Genomic DNA, 22019 nt, shown 5'->3' on the forward strand with positions numbered 1-22019 from the left:
TATGTCCGATCGTCGGCCGGCAATACTGACCAGTTCAGTGTGGCTGTGGGCCTGCACCAAGGGTCGGCTTTAAGTCCTTACCTCTTCGTGCTTATTATGGACGCCTTGACGGCGGACATACAGGAGGAGACACCCTGGTGCATGCTGTTTGCCGACGACATCGTCCTGGTTAGCGAAGACGGACCTGAGATCCAGAGCAGATTGGGGAGTTGGCAACAGAGACTGGAGAATGTTGGCTTAAAAATCAGCAGAACCAAGACCGAATACATGTTCTGCGATTTCGGCGGTCTCTCCAGTCCTGAAGCCATAGCGCTGGATAACGCACTTCTTCCAGTCTGCTCCGATTTCCGGTATCTCGGTTCGCTTATTCAGGGTGATGGCGAAATAGATCGGACAGTTACGCACAGAATTAACGCAGGATGGATGAAATGGCGGCAGGTAACGGGAACAACTTGTGACCCTCGTATTCCCCTTAAACTTAAGGGGAAAATTTACAAGAGTATGGTCAGGCCTGCTGTCTTGTATGGATCAGAGTGCTGGCCCACAAAAGCGACGAATGAAAGACAATTGCATGCGGCAGAGATGAGAATGTTAAGAGGTATGTGTGGAGTTACGCGAATGGATAGAGTGAGGAATGAGTATATAAGAGGAAGTTTGAAAGTAGCGCCGGTATCAGAAAAACTGCGTGGAAACCGGCTGTCGTGGTATGGGCATGTGATGCGGAGGAATGAGAGTCATGTTGTGAGGAAGGTAATGAGTATGAACGTGGACGGATATAGTGGAAGAGGAAGACCAAAGAAACGATGGATGGATTGTGTGAAAGTAGATATGGTAAGAAAGAATGTTACTTGTGAGATGACGGCAGATAGAAGCGTATGGAAGAAGAAAACATGCTGCGCCGACCCCAAATAAAATTGGGATAAGGGCAGGAGGATGATGAGACGCTGCATAGTTGACCGGGAAGAGGGCGGAGAGAAACATTTATATAAACGTGGATATCTCAAGATGTTACAAAGATGACTGGACTATTAAGTATTGTGAGTGCAGCGCCGCCTCGGGACCAGGCGCGGTCTGAATCACGTCCGAGGATTCATTAGAGTAGCATTAGACGCGTGCACGGCTCGCAGTCCAGCTGCCTCGGCCGCTGCTGCACGACCTGCGTCAGCGACCGGCATCAACATCATATTGTACACACGAAAATTGACATTTAACACAAATCTATAAATAAGTTCCCACGCCGTGACGTCTCCGACTGTATCCTTATTTAAAGTGAGTTCTCTCACAGCCGCGCAGAGATACACGACTACTTAATAAAACTCATTGTAGCAATGTCCTACTCAGTCCGACGATGACGACGAACTGGATGCTCTCTAATAAATACAATTTTACATTATGTAGTAAAAGGGCAATAAAACGTTCAATTGAGTAGAAAGGCGGCGCACGCGTTAGGCGGCGCTGCGGGCTGCGGGCTGCGGGTTGCGGGCTGCGGGCTGCGGGTTGCGGGAGCCCGCATGCTGTCGCCGCTGTAACGCGCGACTTGCTATACTCTATTGGCGTTTGGCGCGTAACCAGCGTTATTTGTAATCGCGTCCCTTTGCCAAAATATACCGCGAGTGTGCGCCGGCGCCGCTCGCGCCGCTATCAGTGCCGGCGATAACGTAATGACGATAACTACTTCACTGCCGACAGTAGCCGGCCATGTGTCCACACATTCACTAACATCTGCTACTGTTCTATTCGGTAGACTAACTAACGACTGTTTCGGCTTGTTCATCTGAGTTTCCCAAACAATATTATAAATAAAAAAGTGAAAGGGTATGGAAACTTATCTATTTGTAAACATCGTGGCAGGCATAATAAATTGAGCACTTAATAGTGTAAGCTTGGATCGTAATATACCAAAACAATAACACTAAGCTATTATTTATATTTATCATTTCAGTGTCAAGGTTCATGTATAATGTATACGGACTGAATCTGAAATAAATGAAACTATTATTATTCTGTTTGTTTCAAAGGCCCCGGAACTACAGAGCCGAAACATTTTCACTGTTGAGTGAAAGACTACAAGCAGCTACAGTGTCCCTGGGTGATGCAGGCTGCATGTTAGCAGGGTTTGAGGACTATGTTCCACGAGACGCGGGTGAAACCGCGGGAAATAGCTACAGATTTATAACTTTACTATATTAAATGCTAGAAAAAAGGATGTCACCTTAATTCCACCCGACAATAAATCGAGGCTTGGACGCAGGATGTGGTAGTCGTACTCTCGCGCATATGCACCGGTAGCATGCATGTGCGTAGAAGACCGCTCGGTCGGTCCACGATTCGACATTTCCTGAGGATGCCCCGAGGAGTGCATGTGCACAAAAGTGAATGTTGTTATGGCGGGATGGTGAGACTTCTGCTGCATATCTCGCGGAATTAATGCTTCATATTTGTGGAACGCATTTAAGTAAAAGTTCTTCAACAACCGAAGCATTATTTTAACATCAATTTCCGCATATGTTTCCTATTCATGGATTTCCGCAAATAGTTTTTGTAAACTAGGTACCTGCGCAATAATGAGTAACTAATAAAATCCAACAGATCTGCAGAGGCTCGAGTTGCTACCGATTAAACACCATCTCCCTACCAGTCGTAGTTGCTAATGGTGAAACGCCAGCCTCATGTGTCTTTAATCTGACCCCTCCCCAGGTGGTATTCTCTCTTTGGCCTTTGAGTAAGTACCTGCCCTCATCAATTGGACGCTATGAACACTATAGCGACAAGAGCTGATCCTGGCGTGCACTCGCGAGGTGGCGTGTCATTGCGCGACCGACTTTATAGCGCATTGTTCGGCGACCTTCGCGCGGCTTGTGTACGCGCCGCCGGCAGCGCGCTATAACGCGCAGATGCTAGCTAATGATCGCGTAGCACCATATCTGTCGGCGACAACTGGCGTCGCTGTGTCGCCTGCCTGTGCCTCATTAGAACAATGCACGCACCGGCTCCGCGGTGCTGAGCCTCTTCCCGCCGCTCCCCGCGCGCGTCTCCTCGCCTCCTTGTCGCCGCATACAAATAAAGTGGACAATTATTGTCGAGGCGGCCGGCGAGGCCGCTCACACGCCGTCCCACTCAATCACTCGACACCAATCAAATTAATGTTTGTTCCCGAGTAGCGCGAGCCGCTGCCCAGTACCCGTCGCCGGAACACTACACGAGCTGTGCCCTCAGCGACCAACAATGTTTTTATTTTAATACCATACTGTACGAAGTATAATATTAGACACGTCGATGTCATCCTCGTTCCGGCCAGTATACAGCAGGGCCGATAAGAACGTGCATTTGCCAAAATATGAGAGGTTTCTTGATGGCTCTTGAATAAACATTGCACACCGCGTAAGCGTCTTCCTAGATTTAACCACAGATTAGTAAATAGTAATTGAACTCGTATGCTCTGCTCTACTCATGTGTACAAGTCTGGCTGCGTTACACGACATTGTCGTGCACGTTTTGTTTTTATTCGTTTTTGTGTCGTACAGCCGACAGCCGGTACACGTTGGATTTCCATTCGTTAATGAAACGGCTAGCCGCAGTGTCAACGCAGTCGTCGCGGTACATAAGGGACGTGTTTAGTAAACGTAAAAAATTACGTAACGTAACATATACTTCGTTGTAAAAGCTGACGGCCAATCGTCTATTGTCGGGTGAACTGGGATAAAAGCAACGGCACGCACTGCCAGCGAACACTTGAGCCTGACGAGTAGCCACAGCTTGTAGCTGCGAGTGTCGCGCACACCTATAAATGGTGGCATTATCTGTTACTGTGTTACCCAACGAGCTTGTTGCAACTCCGAGAGACCTTGTGTCTCACACAACATGAACTGATTCTTGTGTCAGGATTATGTTTAGTTTTCCTTCTGAGGAATAGAACCCTCCTAAAGACTATGATGGATAAAAACTAGTTCGTGTTGTTGGCGGGTGGATGGCGAACGTGGACACTCAGTACGCGGCTCGGTCGCAGTCTGCTGGCAGCTTTAAGACGAGCAAGTGTTACATCACATGCACACATCTATCAGCGCGCAGCCCAAACCACTGGAGGGATCGGCCTGACAATTGGCATGCAGGCACATGTTATGCCGTAGGCTTCCGCTAAGAAAGGATTTGAATAAATTCCACCCTAACGGAATAAAATTGCGGATGAAAGTTTGTATAAATCTTATATTTTTGACTGAAATTAAAGATTGAAGCTATTTCGATGAAGAAGTCCGCTTCTCACAAAATAAATTATTGTTTAATATATGTAATAAATGTATTAGTTTGAACTATCAGTACCGGAACGAATTGATTAAGTCGAACATCAATGACAATAAATATTTCTCAGGGACTAACTCTCGCGGGTATCGACAACAGAGAACATTGTTTCTCTCATGGACAGTTTTATAAAGAAATAAATCATTTATGTATTTCATTTGAACATATTTTACTGTATTTTGCTTAATTGTTAATAAGTTCTAATGTATCATATGCCTGAACTATGTTTATTAAGTTGGTTGTTCACGAATAAGTTCACCCAATAGCTTGTTAGCTTTCGCGCAGATTAGTTAAGAATTTTGTGTGTAAAAAAGTTTTGTAGGGCCTAATTTACACACGCTAAACAAAAGTAAACATTAATGCTTAACGCGAGTGAAGCCGCGGGCAAAAGCTGGTACGGTAAAGTATAAGGTACAGGCCCAAACTACTGCCCGCACTGGGATAAAATATAGCCTATGGCACTCAAGAACATTGGAGCTACGTATCTATCAGTGAAAGAATTTTGGAAATCCGACTCGCGGTTCCAAAGAGTACCTCCTACATACAAACTTACCACCTCTTTATAATATTGGTATAGATGTAAGTAAGCACCGGGGTAAGTATGCCCACGTAGACTCATGTGGAAGCAAAGCTACAGCCGAGGCTCCTCGCCAGTGGAGTCTTGCGCCGCGCTACAGTCGGCGGCGGCCCCGGGGCTCCGTAAAACTTTTAGATTTATTAGCTCTCCACGTCTAAGTGTACCGTACTACTATTACAAAAGGTCAAGTTTGTAAGTCATTACTGGACCGATTCCAGAAATCCTTATTGCGTTTCTTTATAACATACGAGCCCTTACCAAATACGAGCATTTCATGTACCTACTGCCAACTGAGGTACGTCGCTGTGAAACATTATTAAAACCCAATGTATTCCAAGAACTTCAGTTATTATCTGAGTGGTTTAAATGTAAATGATCCTTTGATTAAATAAATGTCTAGATGTAGCGTCAAGTGCGCGCATGCGTGTCAAAAAGTGTCAGTGAATAGTTCACTGACAGGCGCTTTCCCGCCAATCACTCCAGATCGTGTCGCCTAACTGTCAATACGTATTACGCGAGCTAAGTAAACTTCAAATAAGTGATAAAATGACGATATGTGTTATTAAAGTCTGCCGGAATTATAACTATGTATAATAAAGGAAGGGTCAAAAGTACCAGAAACATCACCTATCATCGGTAAGTAACCCAGAAAATGGATGTTTGTTTTTCTATTCTATTTTTGTACCTGTGTGGTACGATTACTAAAACGCGCCATATTTGATCAGTGTTGCCAGTTTATTTTTTTTCCACTCTCCCAACATCACGAATTTATGCTATGCATAGGTACAGGATATTTTTTAAGCAGTGCGCAAAAAAGTGATACGTGACACTAATAGTATCAAATCATAGATTTAATCTCCATTTTTATTGTTCAGATAAACATTTTCTGACTTTTCAATAATCAGCCCTTATCCAAAACAAAATATTATTTGCTATTATTTCATTAGTAAATGATCGTCATCAACGTAACATCTTAGTTTTTTAGAATTCCATGCAATCCTAGATTTTTTGATTATCTGAGTTGATTTTATTACAACATACTACTGCCTGACTCTAATTTAATTAGTGTTTTTTATTTATTTAAAAAAGTAACAATTAAATGAAGAGACACTAAAACCGAATAACACTACGTATATAAACGTTAAATTTATTTAATTAGTCTATTTTTTTACATTATTTATGGAAGAATCGTAAAAGCTGATAACATTATTTACGTCGCCGCGCAGTGTAAACTGCACTTACACGCACACATGCATAACTTGTTTGCCTCATTGCCGATGTTGTGATTGTAGGGCGACACTCAATCTAGACATTTACATAATCAAAGAAATCATCATGTACCTACCTGAGATCGATCTTCTCGAATTTGTAGTGCCCTAACTTCCTATGTCTAGTAAGCGAAGCGACTGATAGTTACAATATTGGGATCGGGCGCGGGCACGGACAGGACACGGGCGGATTTTGTTGTCGCACCTATAAATCGGATGATGTAGCTCGCTTTCTGCAATCGGAAAGCCGCCAGTGTGAAAGGTTTTAACAATTTCACGATATGATCAAGTCATCGTCTGATAATCGTTTTGTTCTACACATCGGAAAATGATTTCTATTCAACGATCAGCCCAAATCATGTCATGAGATGGCTAATAGACGGCGAAGAACTTCATGAGAGAGCAAATTATCAAGAGCAATCACAAGAGCTAATAGAAAGAGGTTAGGTTAACAACATATACATACACTAATGTCCTGTTTGCAATAGTCAGTCGGAATGTTGTGATCTGTTGTCCTCCGCACGTGCGCTTACAATGAGGCGCCGCAAGCTCCGTGAAGGTGACACCCGGCGTAGTGTTGCAGATCGATCCTCTGTGACACCTGCGTCAGGTATCTGATCATCAATCTTCAATATGTGCCATATTCAATTTCGTCCGGTAATAAATCGCGTAATGCGTGTCGGGGCGCTAGTGCGTGACGCGCTCCCGCTCTGCAGCTCGGCTTAACTGTCACACTAAATGTGTTCGATTACGTGTATCGGTATCGATACTGCACCGCCGACTATAAGCTCATCTGCGTCTGCTCGTGTGCATGGAAACGAGGCAGATTGTATAATATAACTCACGTTATTATTTTATTTATTTGAATCTATAAGTTTTACAATAAGTTTTTTTCATTGATTTTCTTATAACGTAGAATACGTTACAAACAGACACGTCAAGATTATCCTAAATCGGCGGAACAGCTAACGCTCCAAGTCCGTGATACAAGCCGAGCTGGTGTACTGTAGCTTTGCAGAGGGAACTCGAACAACTACACCAGCTCGCTACATACTCGTAGTTACCTTGTCATGTGCAATACTTATGAATGCTCTGAACGCGCGACTATTATATTATAATGTTGTGAGCTGCTACACTGGCGGCTCGTGGAGCGACTCCGCCGGCGGCTCGGGGCTGCGCATCGTGGACCACTATAGCTAATTTTATTGTCGTATATATTTGATAGGGCATGAAGCTTATTTACGAGTCGACATATTGTTTTAACGACTTGTTATGGAACTAACATTTTTATGAGGTCGTAAGCGGACAACAGTCCCGTGCCGGGGCGCCCCCTGAGCCCGCTGCACACGCACCTTACAACTCATTGCCTAGTCCAACAGTATACGATAATTATGCTTCTAATATTATAAAGCTGCATATTTGCTTTATTCTCAGTTTGCCTGAACCCACTACCATCTAGAACTATGATCAGCTCATTATAAAAAAATAGCTTGCACCTACACCCTTCCCAAGGCTATGGTATCCGACACTTGGCGGTACAACCCCGACCAGCCGAACATAACTCTCAAGCCCTACTCGCTACTCAGCACTCACTTCGCATCTACATACATTTTGTCTTTTCGTTCTTGTGCTTGCTACGATGCTACGACGCTACGAAGCTACAATGCTACACAGCTACGTCAGGACCCCATATGAAATAATTACCTTTTTACAAAAAAATCTTTCGATATTAGTATTGAAATAAAAAGAAATAGAAGAATCAGAAATAGAAAACTTAAAACTATACTAAAAGCGCCTCAAGAAATAGTTGGTCATAGGTGTCAGCCGGAACTGCGGGTTGTTCGAAAGAGATACCGCGGTCCTGGTACATAAAAGGTCTACGACGAAACACAACGGTTTTAGCCAGTAAGAGTCTGACACTCCCTCACCGCTGCTAACCCACAGCGGGAGGGGGCATTTGATGATTTTAGACGTCGTTAAAAAAAAAAAGGTTTCTGCCGGTAGTGTACCCGAGCATTGGTGGGGCGAAGTGAGAGCCGGCGCTAGTCACGGGCTGCGGTGCTCAGCCGGCAGGAGCTGTTCCTGTTGTGGTGTTGTTGTACTACAGCGCGCATGACTTGCCCAAACATACGATCGTGAATGTTCATGTTATAAGCCCTGTAAGTACTCGCTCGTCACGCTGCCTTTCGCGACTTGTCATAACACAGATTGTACTTTATTTTCTCATTTTTTCTATAAAAGTGTATTCCTCTTGGCTATGGCAAAGCCACGCGGATCGGTCGATCATAAGGTTAAGCAGCGCAACTATTGAGTATTGTGTTGCCTTGATAAATGTTTCTTATCAAGACAACCAAATATAAGAAGCCAATTGTGTAAAATTCTTAGGTATTACAATAGACAATAAGCTAACCTGGAAGCCTCACACTGAACAGTTATGCAAGCGACTGAGCCAAGGTGCATATGCACTCTTTCAGTTGTCAAAGATAGTTAATATTGAACGCTACTAACAGCGTATCACGGACTAGTTACATCAGTTCTACGATATAGGCTTGTTTTTTGGGGGCTGTCCAGTGATAGAACTTATCTTTAGGATGAAAAAAGATGTTTTAGGTCATTGTGTAAACCAAAAGTAAACTAAAAGACAGTTGTCACAGTTGTGACTTAAAATTCTCACGTTTCCATCACTGCATATTCCCGAAACTGCATTGTTTGTTAAAACCAACTAGCACACGTCCACTAAACTGTCGGATGGTAGAAAAACACCTATGCGAGCTCAATATATAATAAACTAGCTTTTGCCCGCGACTTCGTTCGCGTGGAATAGTGACTTCCAGCAGATTTTTGGATTGACCAATAGATGGCGCTATATGTCCGGAATAAATTGTATTTTTTATTTTTATATTTTTTGTAATACAAACTATCCTATGTCCTTTCTCAAGTTCCAAACTATGTCTGTACCAAATTTCACACAAATCGGTTCAGTAGTTTAAGCGTGAAGAAAAGACAGACAGACAGACAGACAGACAGAGTTACTTTCACATTTATAATATTAGTAAGGATGAGCTCACAGCCGTGACACACGAGGTGTAAAACATCTCTCATGCAGACAAGTTTGTTCGAGAATCTACCACAATATTCCCGATGAGATTATAACCTCTCCATAAGTTTAAGAAAATCTTACAAAAAAAATCTCATTGAGAAATGTTGCTACACGGTTGATGACTTCTAAAATTACTAATTTAGATGTTTAACTCTAGTTTAAAATTGTAATAGTTTCTTATTTTAATTCTAGTATCTTTTTAAGCGAATTTTTAATACTTATTATTGTAGTCCAAACCATATTTGTACGTGTTACCATAGACAGATCATAGCGCACTATTTTAGTTTTATTTTTACCTATGTTTTGCAAATAATAAATACTTTGACTTTGACTCTGGGTTACTGGGTGGAGGAGGTCAGATAGGCACTCGCTCCTTGTTAAACACTGGTACCTACCCAGATGCGTCTGGTTAGACTGGAAGCCGACTAAAATGGCTAAGCAGATGATGAGTGAATATTATACTACGTGTATAGTTAGTGTATGATGTCCCACCGAGATGTTTCTCTGCAGTTGATTGTTGCTTTAATATGTCGTGCAGCCAGTTTAACTGTAAGGTGCAACATTTGCAAATCGTACACTACTACGTACGTACTACTACAATTTAATTGTACTTTTACCCTACTGCTAAGCAGGGCTATGATTTATTATATTTATTATGACAAAGATACATCAATTAAAAAACTATTTAAACTGGGGTACCTATTTCAGTAGTGAGTTGAGTGAAGATAAGCGTCGCTGGTACAGGGAGCGCATCGCTGCAGGCGCACAGCGCGCGGCGCGAGCTGCCGGGGACGTCACCCGACCCACGTGTGTGTCGCTCACATGTTCCCATTTCATGATTTAGGGGCTGAGTCCCCACTTTCCCCTTTTAATATTCATTGAGGATAATTAATTAACCAGCGACCGCACTGGGATACGCGCCATTTGGGAAAAATTCTCGACATAATGATGTGTGTGTCGCCCCTCACATGGCAGAGTGGCGCGTGTCCTCGTCACTCTCAGCTGTGACGCTGTGAGCGCGAGCCGCGTCCCGCGTGTGGACACGATGTTCCCCAGCAGTGGTGGGCTGGCGGCGGGGGCAGGTCGGCCGGCGCTGCTAGTGGCGCGTGTCCTCGTCACTCTCAGCTGTGACGCTGTGAGCGCGAGCCGCGTCCCGCGTGTGGACACGATGTTCCCCAGCAGTGGTGGGCTGGCGGCGGGGGCAGGTCGGCCGGCGCTGCTAGTGGCGCGTGTCCTCGTCACTCTCAGCTGTGACGCTGTGACCGCGAGCCGCGTCCCGCGTGTGGACACGATGTTCCCCAGCAGTGGTGGGCTGGCGGCGGGGCAGGTCGGCCGGCGCTGCTAGTGGCGCGTGTCCTCGTCACTCTCAGCTGTGACGCTGTGAGCGCGAGCCGCGTCCCGCGTGTGGACACGATGTTCCCCAGCAGTGGTGGGCTGGCGGCGGGGCAGGTCGGCCGGCGCTGCTAGTGGCGCGTGTCCTCGTCACTCTCAGCTGTGACGCTGTGAGCGCGAGCCGCGTCCCGCGTGTGGACACGATGTTCCCCAGCAGTGGTGGGCTGGCGGCGGGGCAGGTCGGCCGGCGCTGCTAGTGGCGCGTGTCCTCGTCACTCTCAGCTGTGACGCTGTGACCGCGAGCCGCGTCCCGCGTGTGGACACGATGTTCCCCAGCAGTGGTGGGCTGGCGGCGGGGCAGGTCGGCCGGCGCTGCTAGTGGCGCGTGTCCTCGTCACTCTCAGCTGTGACGCTGTGAGCGCGAGCCGCGTCCCGCGTGTGGACACGATGTTCCCCAGCAGTGGTGGGCTGGCGGCGGGGGCAGGTCGGCCGGCGCTGCTAGTGGCGCGTGTCCTCGTCACTCTCAGCTGTGACGCTGTGAGCGCGAGCCGCGTCCCGCGTGTGGACACGATGTTCCCCAGCAGTGGTGGGCTGGCGGCGGGGCAGGTCGGCCGGCGCTGCTAGTGGCGCGTGTCCTCGTCACTCTCAGCTGTGACGCTGTGAGCGCGAGCCGCGTCCCGCGTGTGGACACGATGTTCCCCAGCAGTGGTGGGCTGGCGGCGGGGCAGGTCGGCCGGCGCTGCTAGTGGCGCGTGTCCTCGTCACTCTCAGCTGTGACGCTGTGAGCGCGAGCCGCGTCCCGCGTGTGGACACGATGTTCCCCAGCAGTGGTGGGCTGGCGGCGGGGCAGGTCGGCCGGCGCTGCTAGTGGCGCGTGTCCTCGTCACTCTCAGCTGTGACGCTGTGACCGCGAGCCGCGTCCCGCGTGTGGACACGATGTTCCCCAGCAGTGGTGGGCTGGCGGCGGGGGCAGGTCGGCCGGCGCTGCTAGTGGCGCGTGTCCTCGTCACTCTCAGCTGTGACGCTGTGAGCGCGAGCCGCGTCCCGCGTGTGGACACGATGTTCCCCAGCAGTGGTGGGCTGGCGGCGGGGCAGGTCGGCCGGCGCTGCTAGTGGCGCGTGTCCTCGTCACTCTCAGCTGTGACGCTGTGAGCGCGAGCCGCGTCCCGCGTGTGGACACGATGTTCCCCAGCAGTGGTGGGCTGGCGGCGGGGCAGGTCGGCCGGCGCTGCTAGTGGCGCGTGTCCTCGTCACTCTCAGCTGTGACGCTGTGAGCGCGAGCCGCGTCCCGCGTGTGGACACGATGTTCCCCAGCAGTGGTGGGCTGGCGGCGGGGGCAGGTCGGCCGGCGCTGCTAGTGGCGCGTGTCCTCGTCACTCTCAGCTGTGACGCTGTGACCGCGAGCCGCGTCCCGCGTGTGGACACGATGTTCCCCAGCAGTGGTGGGCTGGCGGCGGGGCAGGTCGGCCGGCGCTGCTAGTGGCGCGTGTCCTCGTCACTCTCAGCTGTGACGCTGTGACCGCGAGCCGCGTCCCGCGTGTGGACACGATGTTCCCCAGCAGTGGTGGGCTGGCGGCGGGGGCAGGTCGGCCGGCGCTGCTAGTGGCGCGCTTGCATGACGTGAGGTGTACTGCGCGACTGTCACTATATCCTGTTTATTGTTAGCACGCATTCTCTGGCTCTTCGTGTGTTTGGTTTTTTTTCGTATTGCGATTATCCTTACATAGGTAAAATTCATGTTACAGGTTTTTTATTCAATAAACTTAAAAGTCGTTATCGAAAACCTTGAAATCCTATATTTTTAGTATTGTCCTTCAATACTTTACTATATTTTATCACGAGCAGCTAACTGCTTTTCAGCCGAGTAACAGAAGAACAAACACTGTATTAGCAATTTCCAAATAACATACAGAGATAATTTGTAGGCCACGGAGCCCTGCATTATAGCGTCCATAACAATACTAATACGCGACATAGCATTGTAGAGTGGAGGGGGGGAGGGGAGGGCGCCTCCCGCTTGACTCGTGGAGGCGTATTCGGACAGGAAATTATGAGTCAGCATCCAAAGAAACGGGCAGAAAGATGCAGGCCGGCCGCCGCCCTGGCTACATTATCGTTGCACTCAGGCAGACCGAAATAACAATGAGTTCGATTGACTCTCTTGTAAGTAGGTAGACGTATAAAAAAATTCATCCATAGGAGCATACATTACAATAGTTTGGGGGTTCGCCATTGGTCTTATGGCGGGATTCCACCAATATAGTGCCACAAGAACACACACACACACGCAATGTGCGTCCGAGCTACGAGCTACGCGCTTCGTAGCTCGTAGCCCTGTTCGTAGCAATGTTCGTAGTGCAGCCAGTCCGGCCGACGTAATATATGGTGACTGTGCCTGTTGCAGCATAAATTACCACAGCTACTGTTGGTGACATTAAAATACACGTCGCCTAAGTTGAATTGTTTATATGGATATGATGTAGCATTTCTCAAAGAAATGTTATTTTTATGCATTATAGGACAATATACTTAAAGTAGTTTGAAACAGTAAAATGTGTTGTTACAGATGTGGGCGCGAGCGGGCCGGCCGCCCCGCACCCCCGCGCCGCGCCGCGGTCTATGCGCAGTCCCTAGGGTGAGCACTCACACTGCTGTCACATGTGTCATACCCCGGACTATTCTTACTACTATTATACCACTTAACTCTGATTTCTGAAATACCAATATAGCCAACTAGCCGTTTCCCGCGGTTCCACCCGCGTCCCGTGGGAGCTACTGCCCGCACCGGGATAAAATATAGCCTATGTTATGTTACTTGCAGATAATACAGCTTTCTAATGGTGAAAGAATATTTAAAATCGGTCCAGAAGTTTTTGAGTTTATCCATTACAACCAAACAAACAAAGTTTTCCTCTTTATTATATTAGTATAGATGAATAGCCGTCCTGGTACCCTGGTGGGTAAAGAAACAGCCTCTCAAGTATGAGTGCGTGGGTTCCATTCCAGGTCGGGCAAAGTACCAATGAAACTTTTTTAAGTTTGTATGTAATCTTTTTTAAGTATGTATGGTTGAGGAGGATAGGCAATCGCTCAGCTGCATCCTGTGAGATTGGAAGCTGACCCCAACATAGTTGGAAAAAGGCAAGGCAGATGAGATGATGACTGCGCCCTCCAAACGCATTGCAGCGCGGCAGCCCGGCCCGCGGACTGACCACTGTGACGACGACCGCTCCGACTTCTCGTACACTCGAAGCAGCTGTACTAGTTCAGGAGAGCGGCACGCGCCTGCGTACACAGCGCGGGAGACACGAGGCTGGCGGTCATTCCTTCCTCCGGCCCCTTTATCTAATTCATTATCAGAAGATTTTCCAAGTGATCCGCTTCGCTGGTCGAGCAATAAAACAGCGAAACTATTTAGGGTTTTTATTGTTTGAGCAGACTCGTAGAGTCGGCCTACCGAGCGGGCCAGGCGAGCAGCGGCGCGGCGAGCGCGAGCGCGGCGACTCTCGGCGAGGCGGCGGCGCTCTCGCCTATCTTGCGCATGCGCAGCGCCGCCTCCGTGTCGTAGATGGTGGCGTTGATGAGGTCCGCGTAGTTGTAGAGCGCCGTGAAGACGCTGGTGGCGCCGTCGGCGGGGTCGAGGCGCGCGCCGGCGCACTCGAGCGGGCCCATGGAGGTGACGGCCACCTGCGCGCCGCGGTACAGCACGGGCCCGCCCGAGTCGCCCGAGCACACGCCGCGCGCGCTGCTGCCGGCCCGCGCGCCGCCCACGCCGCACACGCAGTGGAACCACGCGCCGCGCTCGCACCACACCAGCCGCAGCCGCACCTCGAACAGCTCCTCGCCCAGCGACGACTTCTCCGTGCGCCCGTAGCCCAGCACCTGCGCACACGCTCGCTGCTGCACCACTGCTCTCAGTTACATTACGGCAGGAAATACATCTAAATATACATAATTCTATGCACATACATACAAATGTTCATAGTCTATTAGTTACTACTTAGCTACTATAAGAAAAAAACACAGACTAATATGGTCTGTTATATTCATGTGCGCGGGTAGTTCCCTCGCTATTATTTACTTTCTCGCTGTCAGCTTATCATGTGCCTAGCCTTTTCCAAACGTTGGGGTCGGCTTCCAGTCTTACCGGATGCAGCCGAGTACCAGTGTTTTACAAGAAGCTCCTCAGCCCAGTTACCCGGGCAATCCGATATCCCTTGGTAAGACTGGTTGTCACACTTACTGGCTTGTGAATGCCAATGATGGCTGCCAAAGTTGTTCTATGACTGACGGGACCATAGATATAATATTACTAAACAAGATTGCGCACGCTCAAAATATATATTTACGAAAATGAACTCTATTCTAACGCAATAAGGTACTAAATTGGTTGCATAATACACAGAGGCAAATCCGAGCCGAGAGGGATAGTTCGAACGGAGGCTGTTTGTCTCTTTCTAACACCTTGCCAGCATAAAAAAATGTTGTGATCAAAAGTTTTGTCTTCCCAAAAACCAATTGAATCACATAAAATTTGTATCTTATTTTAACAATTGTAAGTCAACAAATTAATAACAATCGCATTAATTTATTCGTATTTATTATTAAAACATAAACAACATAAATTTTAATTTTGCTTTTTTTTATTATCTAGCGGTAACCCTGAAGATTCTTGGCGCGTAATCAGCATTTAAAAGGACGATGGGCGTTTTGGTACCCTGTCCAACAGTGTTGATTCTAGTACCATTGCGTAGGTCTTGGCAAGGCAAAACAATTTTACTATGACGACTAGTCCCAAATCCTTGTCCATTTCGCGTGACATCGACTAATAGAATGTGTAATGTTCATAAATCGTCGATGTAGATGTAGTTCTTAAATCCAGCTGTATTCAATAAAAACTGATAAAGTAACAAAAAAACAGGAATTTGGCCTTCTTAAAATGTTTGCCTTCCCGCTGCTTTAAAAAAAGACTGTGCAATCCTTTGCAGTTCACGCAGAACTAGCTGATGCTATTTGATGAAAGTTATTCAGTATTTACAATTAATTACGGTTGAAAAGTCAGGAGACGATGTTAACATAGTACATATTACGACTTAATCTTGCTCCTCAAGAGGTGCTGAGATAATGATGACTTTCTTTTTAAAAAAAGATGGATAGAAATGATTTGAACTTTTGTCAAATCAGATGACGATTGTGGTTTCCGTAGTATGACTCCATTGACTGTTACAACTTTAAGATTATAATAGAGTGTATCTCAAACAATGTAAAATGTCTATTAACTGAGTTAAAAATTATTACACTGACGACATATGCCTCTTAATGAATTTGCATATATGGATGACATACTTGTTTCTATGTCGATTCAATTTTTATCGTTACTCGGATCGGACAGCTAATTGAGGCAGGCCCCATAGTTTTTATTATTCCCCACGTAAATACCTTTCTAATGATATATCATACGTTACTGTTGGAGCGGGTACCAAATCCCATACAAAGTGCCCATTGTCCTTTTGTTTATATTTTTTGTATTAAATCAATTTAAACTACTTAAATGGTGAAAAAGTGTTGCGTTTATACATTGTAAGAGTGAATCCTATGGTGGTTGCAATATATCGTTCCACAGGTTAGCTAATAATAACATTTTCGTAAACCAAACAACTAGGGTGCCCATGAATTCTTGTAATGAGTGAAAATATGGGTGATGGATTTTAAAACTGTTGTACTATTGTTATAGCATCCCAAAAAATGAAGAAAGGTGACATAAATGGCTCAGCAGTCTATATATGAAGTAGAAATACAAAAAAAAACAGTCTTCACTTCGAATCTTCCTGCTTTTATACTGCTAATTCCCGCTAATTATTAAAAGCCTTTATAAGTATCTTAAGGTCACAAACTGCGTAAGTTAAAACTTCAATACCAATCTGCGTTTAATAATCTTAGCAAATTCGGATTTGTCTCACATAGCTTAATCTCATAGTCACCCTATTAGAAAGGGACAGACAGCCTCTGTACTAACTGTTTCACTCGGCTCGTTTTTTGGGTTTATATGCGCAGTCCTGTTTACTAATATTATGTCTATGGACGGGACTTACTGTTTAATGTGCCCTCCGAAACACGGTCATTTGTGGAAAAGATATACTTAGAACTACTTGCCTGCCTGTACTTTCCTGAACGAAACATGTACTCATACTTGAGAGGTTGGTTCTGTACCCACTAGACCTCCACGCCAGGCGCTGTCAGCTCATATTGTAATTGTATCGTATGCGAGTAAGGCACGCGCAGTTTACCTACAGCTACAATGTTACCGAGCTGCCGCTGATAGCTTACACATCTGTGTTGATTTCTCTATTTTGCAGTAATTACTTACAAAAGAAAACTTACAATGTTAGCAATACACAAGATACCTTTGGTGTATTAGATACTAATACACAAATATATAAGGGGCAGTTTAAGGGAATGACTTCTTGTCTAGGGGTATATCTTGTCACCTGTACTTCCTCGTTCTTCAAGTCGACGGGGTTATAGAGGCGCATGGCGGCCATGGGGTCGAGCTTGGGCGCGGAGGCGAGGCTCATGTCGCTGCGCGTGCGCACCAGCCCCACGTCGTGGTGCAGCAGCGTCACGTCCACGCCGCGGCCCTCGTCCTCCTGCACCACCTGGTACCTGCGGACAGACGAGCGCGCTCAGCGTGCTGGCGTGGCGGGGGCGGGGCGGGGGCGGGGAGGGGCACGTACCCCGGGTGCCGGTAGAGGTAGTGCACGGCGGAGACGTCGCCCTCGGGAGAGGAGGGGCGGCGCGCGTTGTACTTGACGTAGGCGATGTGCGGCGAGACGCAGTGCGCCGCCGTGAGCGCCCAGCGCGGCGCCACCACGGCCGCCGAGCAGCGCGCCGTCCAGTAGCGGTCCAGCAGCACGCAGGCCGCGGGGTAGGCGCCCAGCGTGGTGGCCGCGCCGCCGAACACGCGCCGCGTCTCGCCCGCGCCGCGCGCGCCCCGCTCCATGCTGCGGTAGAACGCGTAGCGACTGCCGTTCCGGGCCGCGCCCGCGCTCGCCAGCCACGCCAACACCAGCACCGCCAGCATCGCTTAGCGCCTCGCACTTGCTGCCCCACGCATCCTCTTCAGCAAATGCTAGCGAGCACTGCTTGTCACCCGCTGACGTTTGTCACTCGCTTCTAATTATTTATGCCACAGCCGACAAATGAGATCGGCCAGCACATTGAAATATTCTTTATGGAATGAAACAGGAGAGCACCTGAACACCTTAATGATATAAATGAAGTGTAAATTCGGACATATAAATACGAATGTCTAAATTCATGTATTAAAGACAGCAGACAGGTGGTGCCCAGGAGACGAATATAGGCTACTTAATGTGTGACGGGAGCTCGGGGAGCCACTCCGGTTACCGGGGGACGCGGTCAACCCGCACTTGGAAGATAATGTTTGTGTGTTGCTTTTAGGAGTGCTTTAAATAAAAATTAAAGGCCGATCCTTTCATAATACTACACGAATACAGAAAGAACTATACCTACCCTATTCTCGGAGCCATGAGCCAAATGGTAAACAAACCATAAAAAGGATTCTTTATAAGTCACGATTGAAGTAATGAACATCTATACTAACATTATAAAGAGGAAAACTTTGTTTGTTTGGTTCTAATGGATGAACTCAAAAACGACTGGACCGATTTTAAATATTCTTTCACCATTAGAAAGCCATATTATCTGCAAGTAACATAGGCTATATTTTATCCCGGTGCGGGCAGTAGCTCCCACGGGACGCGGGTGAAAACGGCTATATTTTATAAAAATAACTACGGAAGTAATACGTAAAATATTTTATTTATTTTAAAGAAATATGTATTAAATCGTTTAGTAAAAGAACCTAGAAGACTTGACTGTCAAACATAGAAACCAACTAAATTGTAGACCACTGATACTGCGAACATCTATAATATAAAAATGAATCACAAAATGTGTTGGTAAGCGCATAACTCAACAACGCCTGGACCAATTTGGCTAATTCTTTTTTTGTTGTGTTTGTTATTGTCAGGAGAAGGTTCTTATGAAAAAAAAATAGGGTAAAGTAGAGAAGTCAGTTGACTGGAGCGAAGCCGCGGGCAAAAGCTGGTTTTACATAAAAATGTGACGACCCGACGTGACGACGAATAACCTGCCATCTTGAAAAAGTGTAATTCTTTGTTTACATTTTGGCTCACGGCTCGGTGAATAGAGTATGGTATACGTAGGTTTACCTCTAGAGTTTGGTAACAAAATAGGTTGTTTTTTTTTTAATTGTTATCGTTCTTGTCGGGATAAGGTTATAATATGAGAGGTATTTTTTTATTTTATTTTATTTATTTTTATTTTATTCAAAAGGAACTCCAACGAAGGATACACCTTACATGCGTAATTATAAAAAAAGTTATTTGTAGATTTGTGCTCCTTCAATTACAGGAGAACACATCATGCATACATCATCTTCAGTTAAAATTAAAGTAACTTAAACAATATTAAATAAAAAAAAAACACATGAACATACAAATTAAATTAAATTAGACATTTGAAATTAAATAGTAAATTAGACATAAAAAAAAATTAAATTAAAAATTAAAATTAAAATAATAAAACACAAAACACAACAGGTATATAATAATAATAAAAAATCGCAATAAAACACAGCAGAACGTCAGGCTTACTATAGCATGTTGTTGCAGACTCGAGGGCGCGGAGAGCGCGGGCGGCGCGCGGGGCGCGGCGGGCGCGGCGCGCGCGGGCCATGAGCAACGCGTCGGAGGCGGACGCGCCGGACGCGGGCTGCGACTCGGACGCGGGCGTGGCGCCGGCCGACCAGCTGTTCCGCTTCGTGGTGCACGGCGTGCTGCTGAACGCCATCGGCGCCGCCGGCCTGCTGGGCAACGCGCTGGCCGTGCTGGTGCTGTCGCGCCCGCAGATGCGCTCCTCCATCAACTGCCTGCTGGTGGGGCTGGCGGCCTGCGACACCGTGCTCATCCTCACCTCCGTGCTGCTGTTCGGCCTGACCGCCGTGTTCCCGTACACGGGCCGGCTGCGCTACTACTACTACCACGTGTGCCCGCACATCACGCCCTACGCCTACCCCATCGCCAACGCGGCGCAGACCATGTCGGTGTACCTGACGCTCATCGTGACGGTGGAGCGCTGGGTGGCGGTGTGCCACCCCTTCCGCGCCAAGGCGCTGTGCACGTCGTCGCGCGCGCGCTGGTACGTGCTGGGCACGGCCGCCTTCGCGCTCGCCTACAACGCGCCCAAGTTCTTCGAGGCGGAGGTGGTGCAGCGCTTCGTGGACGGCGAGCCGGTGTACTGCGTCACCGCCGACCTGAGCTTCCGCACCGACTCCTACATCGTGGTGTACATCCACTCCATGTACATGATCGTGATGTACATCGTGCCGTTCTCCGCGCTGGCCGCGCTGAACGCGTGCATCGTGCGGCAGGTGCGGCGCGCGCAGGCCGAGCGCGCGCGGCTGTCGCGCGTGCAGCGCCGGGAGCTGGGGCTGGCCACCATGCTGCTGGTGGTCGTGCTCGTCTTCTTCCTGTGCAACCTGCTGCCGCTCGTCACCAACTCCTTCGAGGTGTTCCTCGGCGACCAATTCGACAAATTGGACCCACTCGTCAAGACGAGCAACCTGCTGGTGACTATCAACAGCAGCGTCAATTTTGTTATTTACGTTATATTTGGTGAAAAGTTTAAGCGAGTGTTCTTGAAAATGTTCTGTGGCGGAGCAATGAGGCCGCGCGGCGGCACGCGGGACTCCCCGGAGCACACGCGCGACGACTCGTTCGCGTCGTGCGGCGAGCGCGTGTCGCTGCGCCTCGCGCGCAACGGCACGCTGCGGCGCTCGGAGGCGCACGGCTCGCGGGGCGGCGCGGGGGGTGCGGGCGGGGGCCGGGCGCGGCGCGCCGCCTCGCCCGCGCCCACGGTGTACTACCCCGCGCCGGCCACGGAGCTGTCGAGCGCGTCGGACTCGCGCTGGGGCGGCGGCGCGCGCGCGCACTTCTAACAGCGCTCGCTGGCGCCGCCCGCCGCCGCGCACATCCCCTCCCGCGCCGCCTGACACCCGCGAACACGCCTCTACACGTTTTCTGTGATGTGAGTTAAGACAAACTGGTGATGACGGAATATGACTACTTTCAACATCTCATGTACATTTGTGTAAATATAAAATTTAGACTTGTCTTAGGATGATGACTACGAATTATACCTTGTAATGTAAAAAAATGGAAGTGTTTGTAAATAAAGTAGTTACAATAAGATGCGGTGGTATGTCCAGGACGTATCGTATGCGCCGCTGCGCCGGTGCCACTCATTGCATTAAGCTCTAATAATAAAATGTCATTAAATGTCTTCGTGAGTTATATTTTTGTGACAGCCCTCGGTGATTTCCTCCGCTATTTCGTAAACGTCGGGTATCCTACTTAATATTATAAATGCGAAATAATATTATAAAGTCAGTTTGTTCTGCTACGCTTTTACGCAAAAGCTACTCTACAGATCATCATGAAACCTTGTACATACTTATTTATATTTTTGGTGGTACAAGAATGACCATAGGATACTTTATATTTAACTAGCTTCTGCCAGCGGTTTCACCCGCATCCCGTGGGAACTACTTAACGTACCGGGATAAAAAGTAGCCTATAGCCTTCCTCGATAAATGGGCTATCTAACACTGAAAGAAATTTTCAAATCGGTTCCTGAGATTAGCGCGTTCAAACAAACAAACAAACCTTTCAGCTTTATAATATTAGTATAGATAAAAAAAATCACACGGGATGCGGGTGAAACCGCGGGGAACAGCTATTATATATAATAAAGTTACCACTATGGTAACTGTACGTCATCATCCTACGAAACTTTTTCCCAACTACGTTGGGGTCGGCTTCCAGTCTAACCGGATGCAGCTGAGTACCAGTGTTCTACAAGGAGCGACTGCCTGTCTGAACTCGTCAACCCAGTTACCCGGGCAACCCAATACTCCTTGGTTAAAGACTGGTGTCAGACTTACTGGCTTCTGACAACCCGTAACGACTGCCAAGGATGTTCAATAACAGCCGGGACCAACAGTTTAAAGTGCCATCCGAAACACAGTCATTGGTATCAAGTATACCTACTTAGACAAACTTATAAAGTTGCATTGGTATTTGCCTGACCTGGAATCGAACCCGGGCACTCATACTTGAGAGGTTGGTTCTTTACCCACTAGGCCACCTCGACCAGTCAGTATACCGGGGCCCGATTCTCCTAATTTTATTTAAGCAACATACGATTCACGTTCGACTGCGATCCAATCCCGACTCGATTACGATTGAAACTTATGTGGCATTCCGCTATTTTTTCTTTGAAATAAACGTTTTTATCCTTTTCTGTCATTCAATAATGAATCATTTTGTCTGCAAATGATTAA

At 47.5% G+C, this 22019-nt stretch overlaps 2 protein-coding genes across 3 annotated transcripts in view; one reads left to right on the forward strand and one right to left on the reverse strand.

Moving 5' to 3' along the window:
* Positions 1–20959, forward strand: part of LOC110382735 (FMRFamide receptor) — a 29291-nt gene extending 8332 nt beyond the window's left edge. Inside the window, exons 2-3 of one of the 2 annotated variants that reach the window (XM_049842809.2) lie at positions 13140–13208; positions 19291–20959. In XM_049842809.2, the coding sequence (XP_049698766.1) occupies positions 19353–20615 (1263 nt within the window). In that variant the 5' untranslated portion in view covers positions 13140–13208; positions 19291–19352 and the 3' untranslated portion in view covers positions 20616–20959. The remainder of the gene's footprint in view (positions 1–13139; positions 13209–19290) is intronic. The other variant, XM_049842810.2, reaches the window with a different exon arrangement.
* On the reverse strand, positions 13983–18246 carry LOC110382736 (trypsin, alkaline B). The gene is made up of 3 exons (XM_021343414.3): positions 17308–18246; positions 17062–17236; positions 13983–14455 (listed from the first exon to the last, which is right to left on the reverse strand). The coding sequence occupies exons 1-3, from the start codon at positions 17652–17654 to the stop codon at positions 14027–14029; spliced, it is 951 nt and encodes a 316-aa protein (XP_021199089.2). The 5' UTR covers positions 17655–18246; the 3' UTR covers positions 13983–14026.
* Positions 20960–22019: the final 1060 nt, after the last annotated feature.

The sequence above is a fragment of the Helicoverpa armigera genome, chromosome 5, assembly GCF_030705265.1.
Source record: "Helicoverpa armigera isolate CAAS_96S chromosome 5, ASM3070526v1, whole genome shotgun sequence".
Lineage (NCBI taxonomy): Eukaryota > Metazoa > Arthropoda > Insecta > Lepidoptera > Noctuidae > Helicoverpa > Helicoverpa armigera.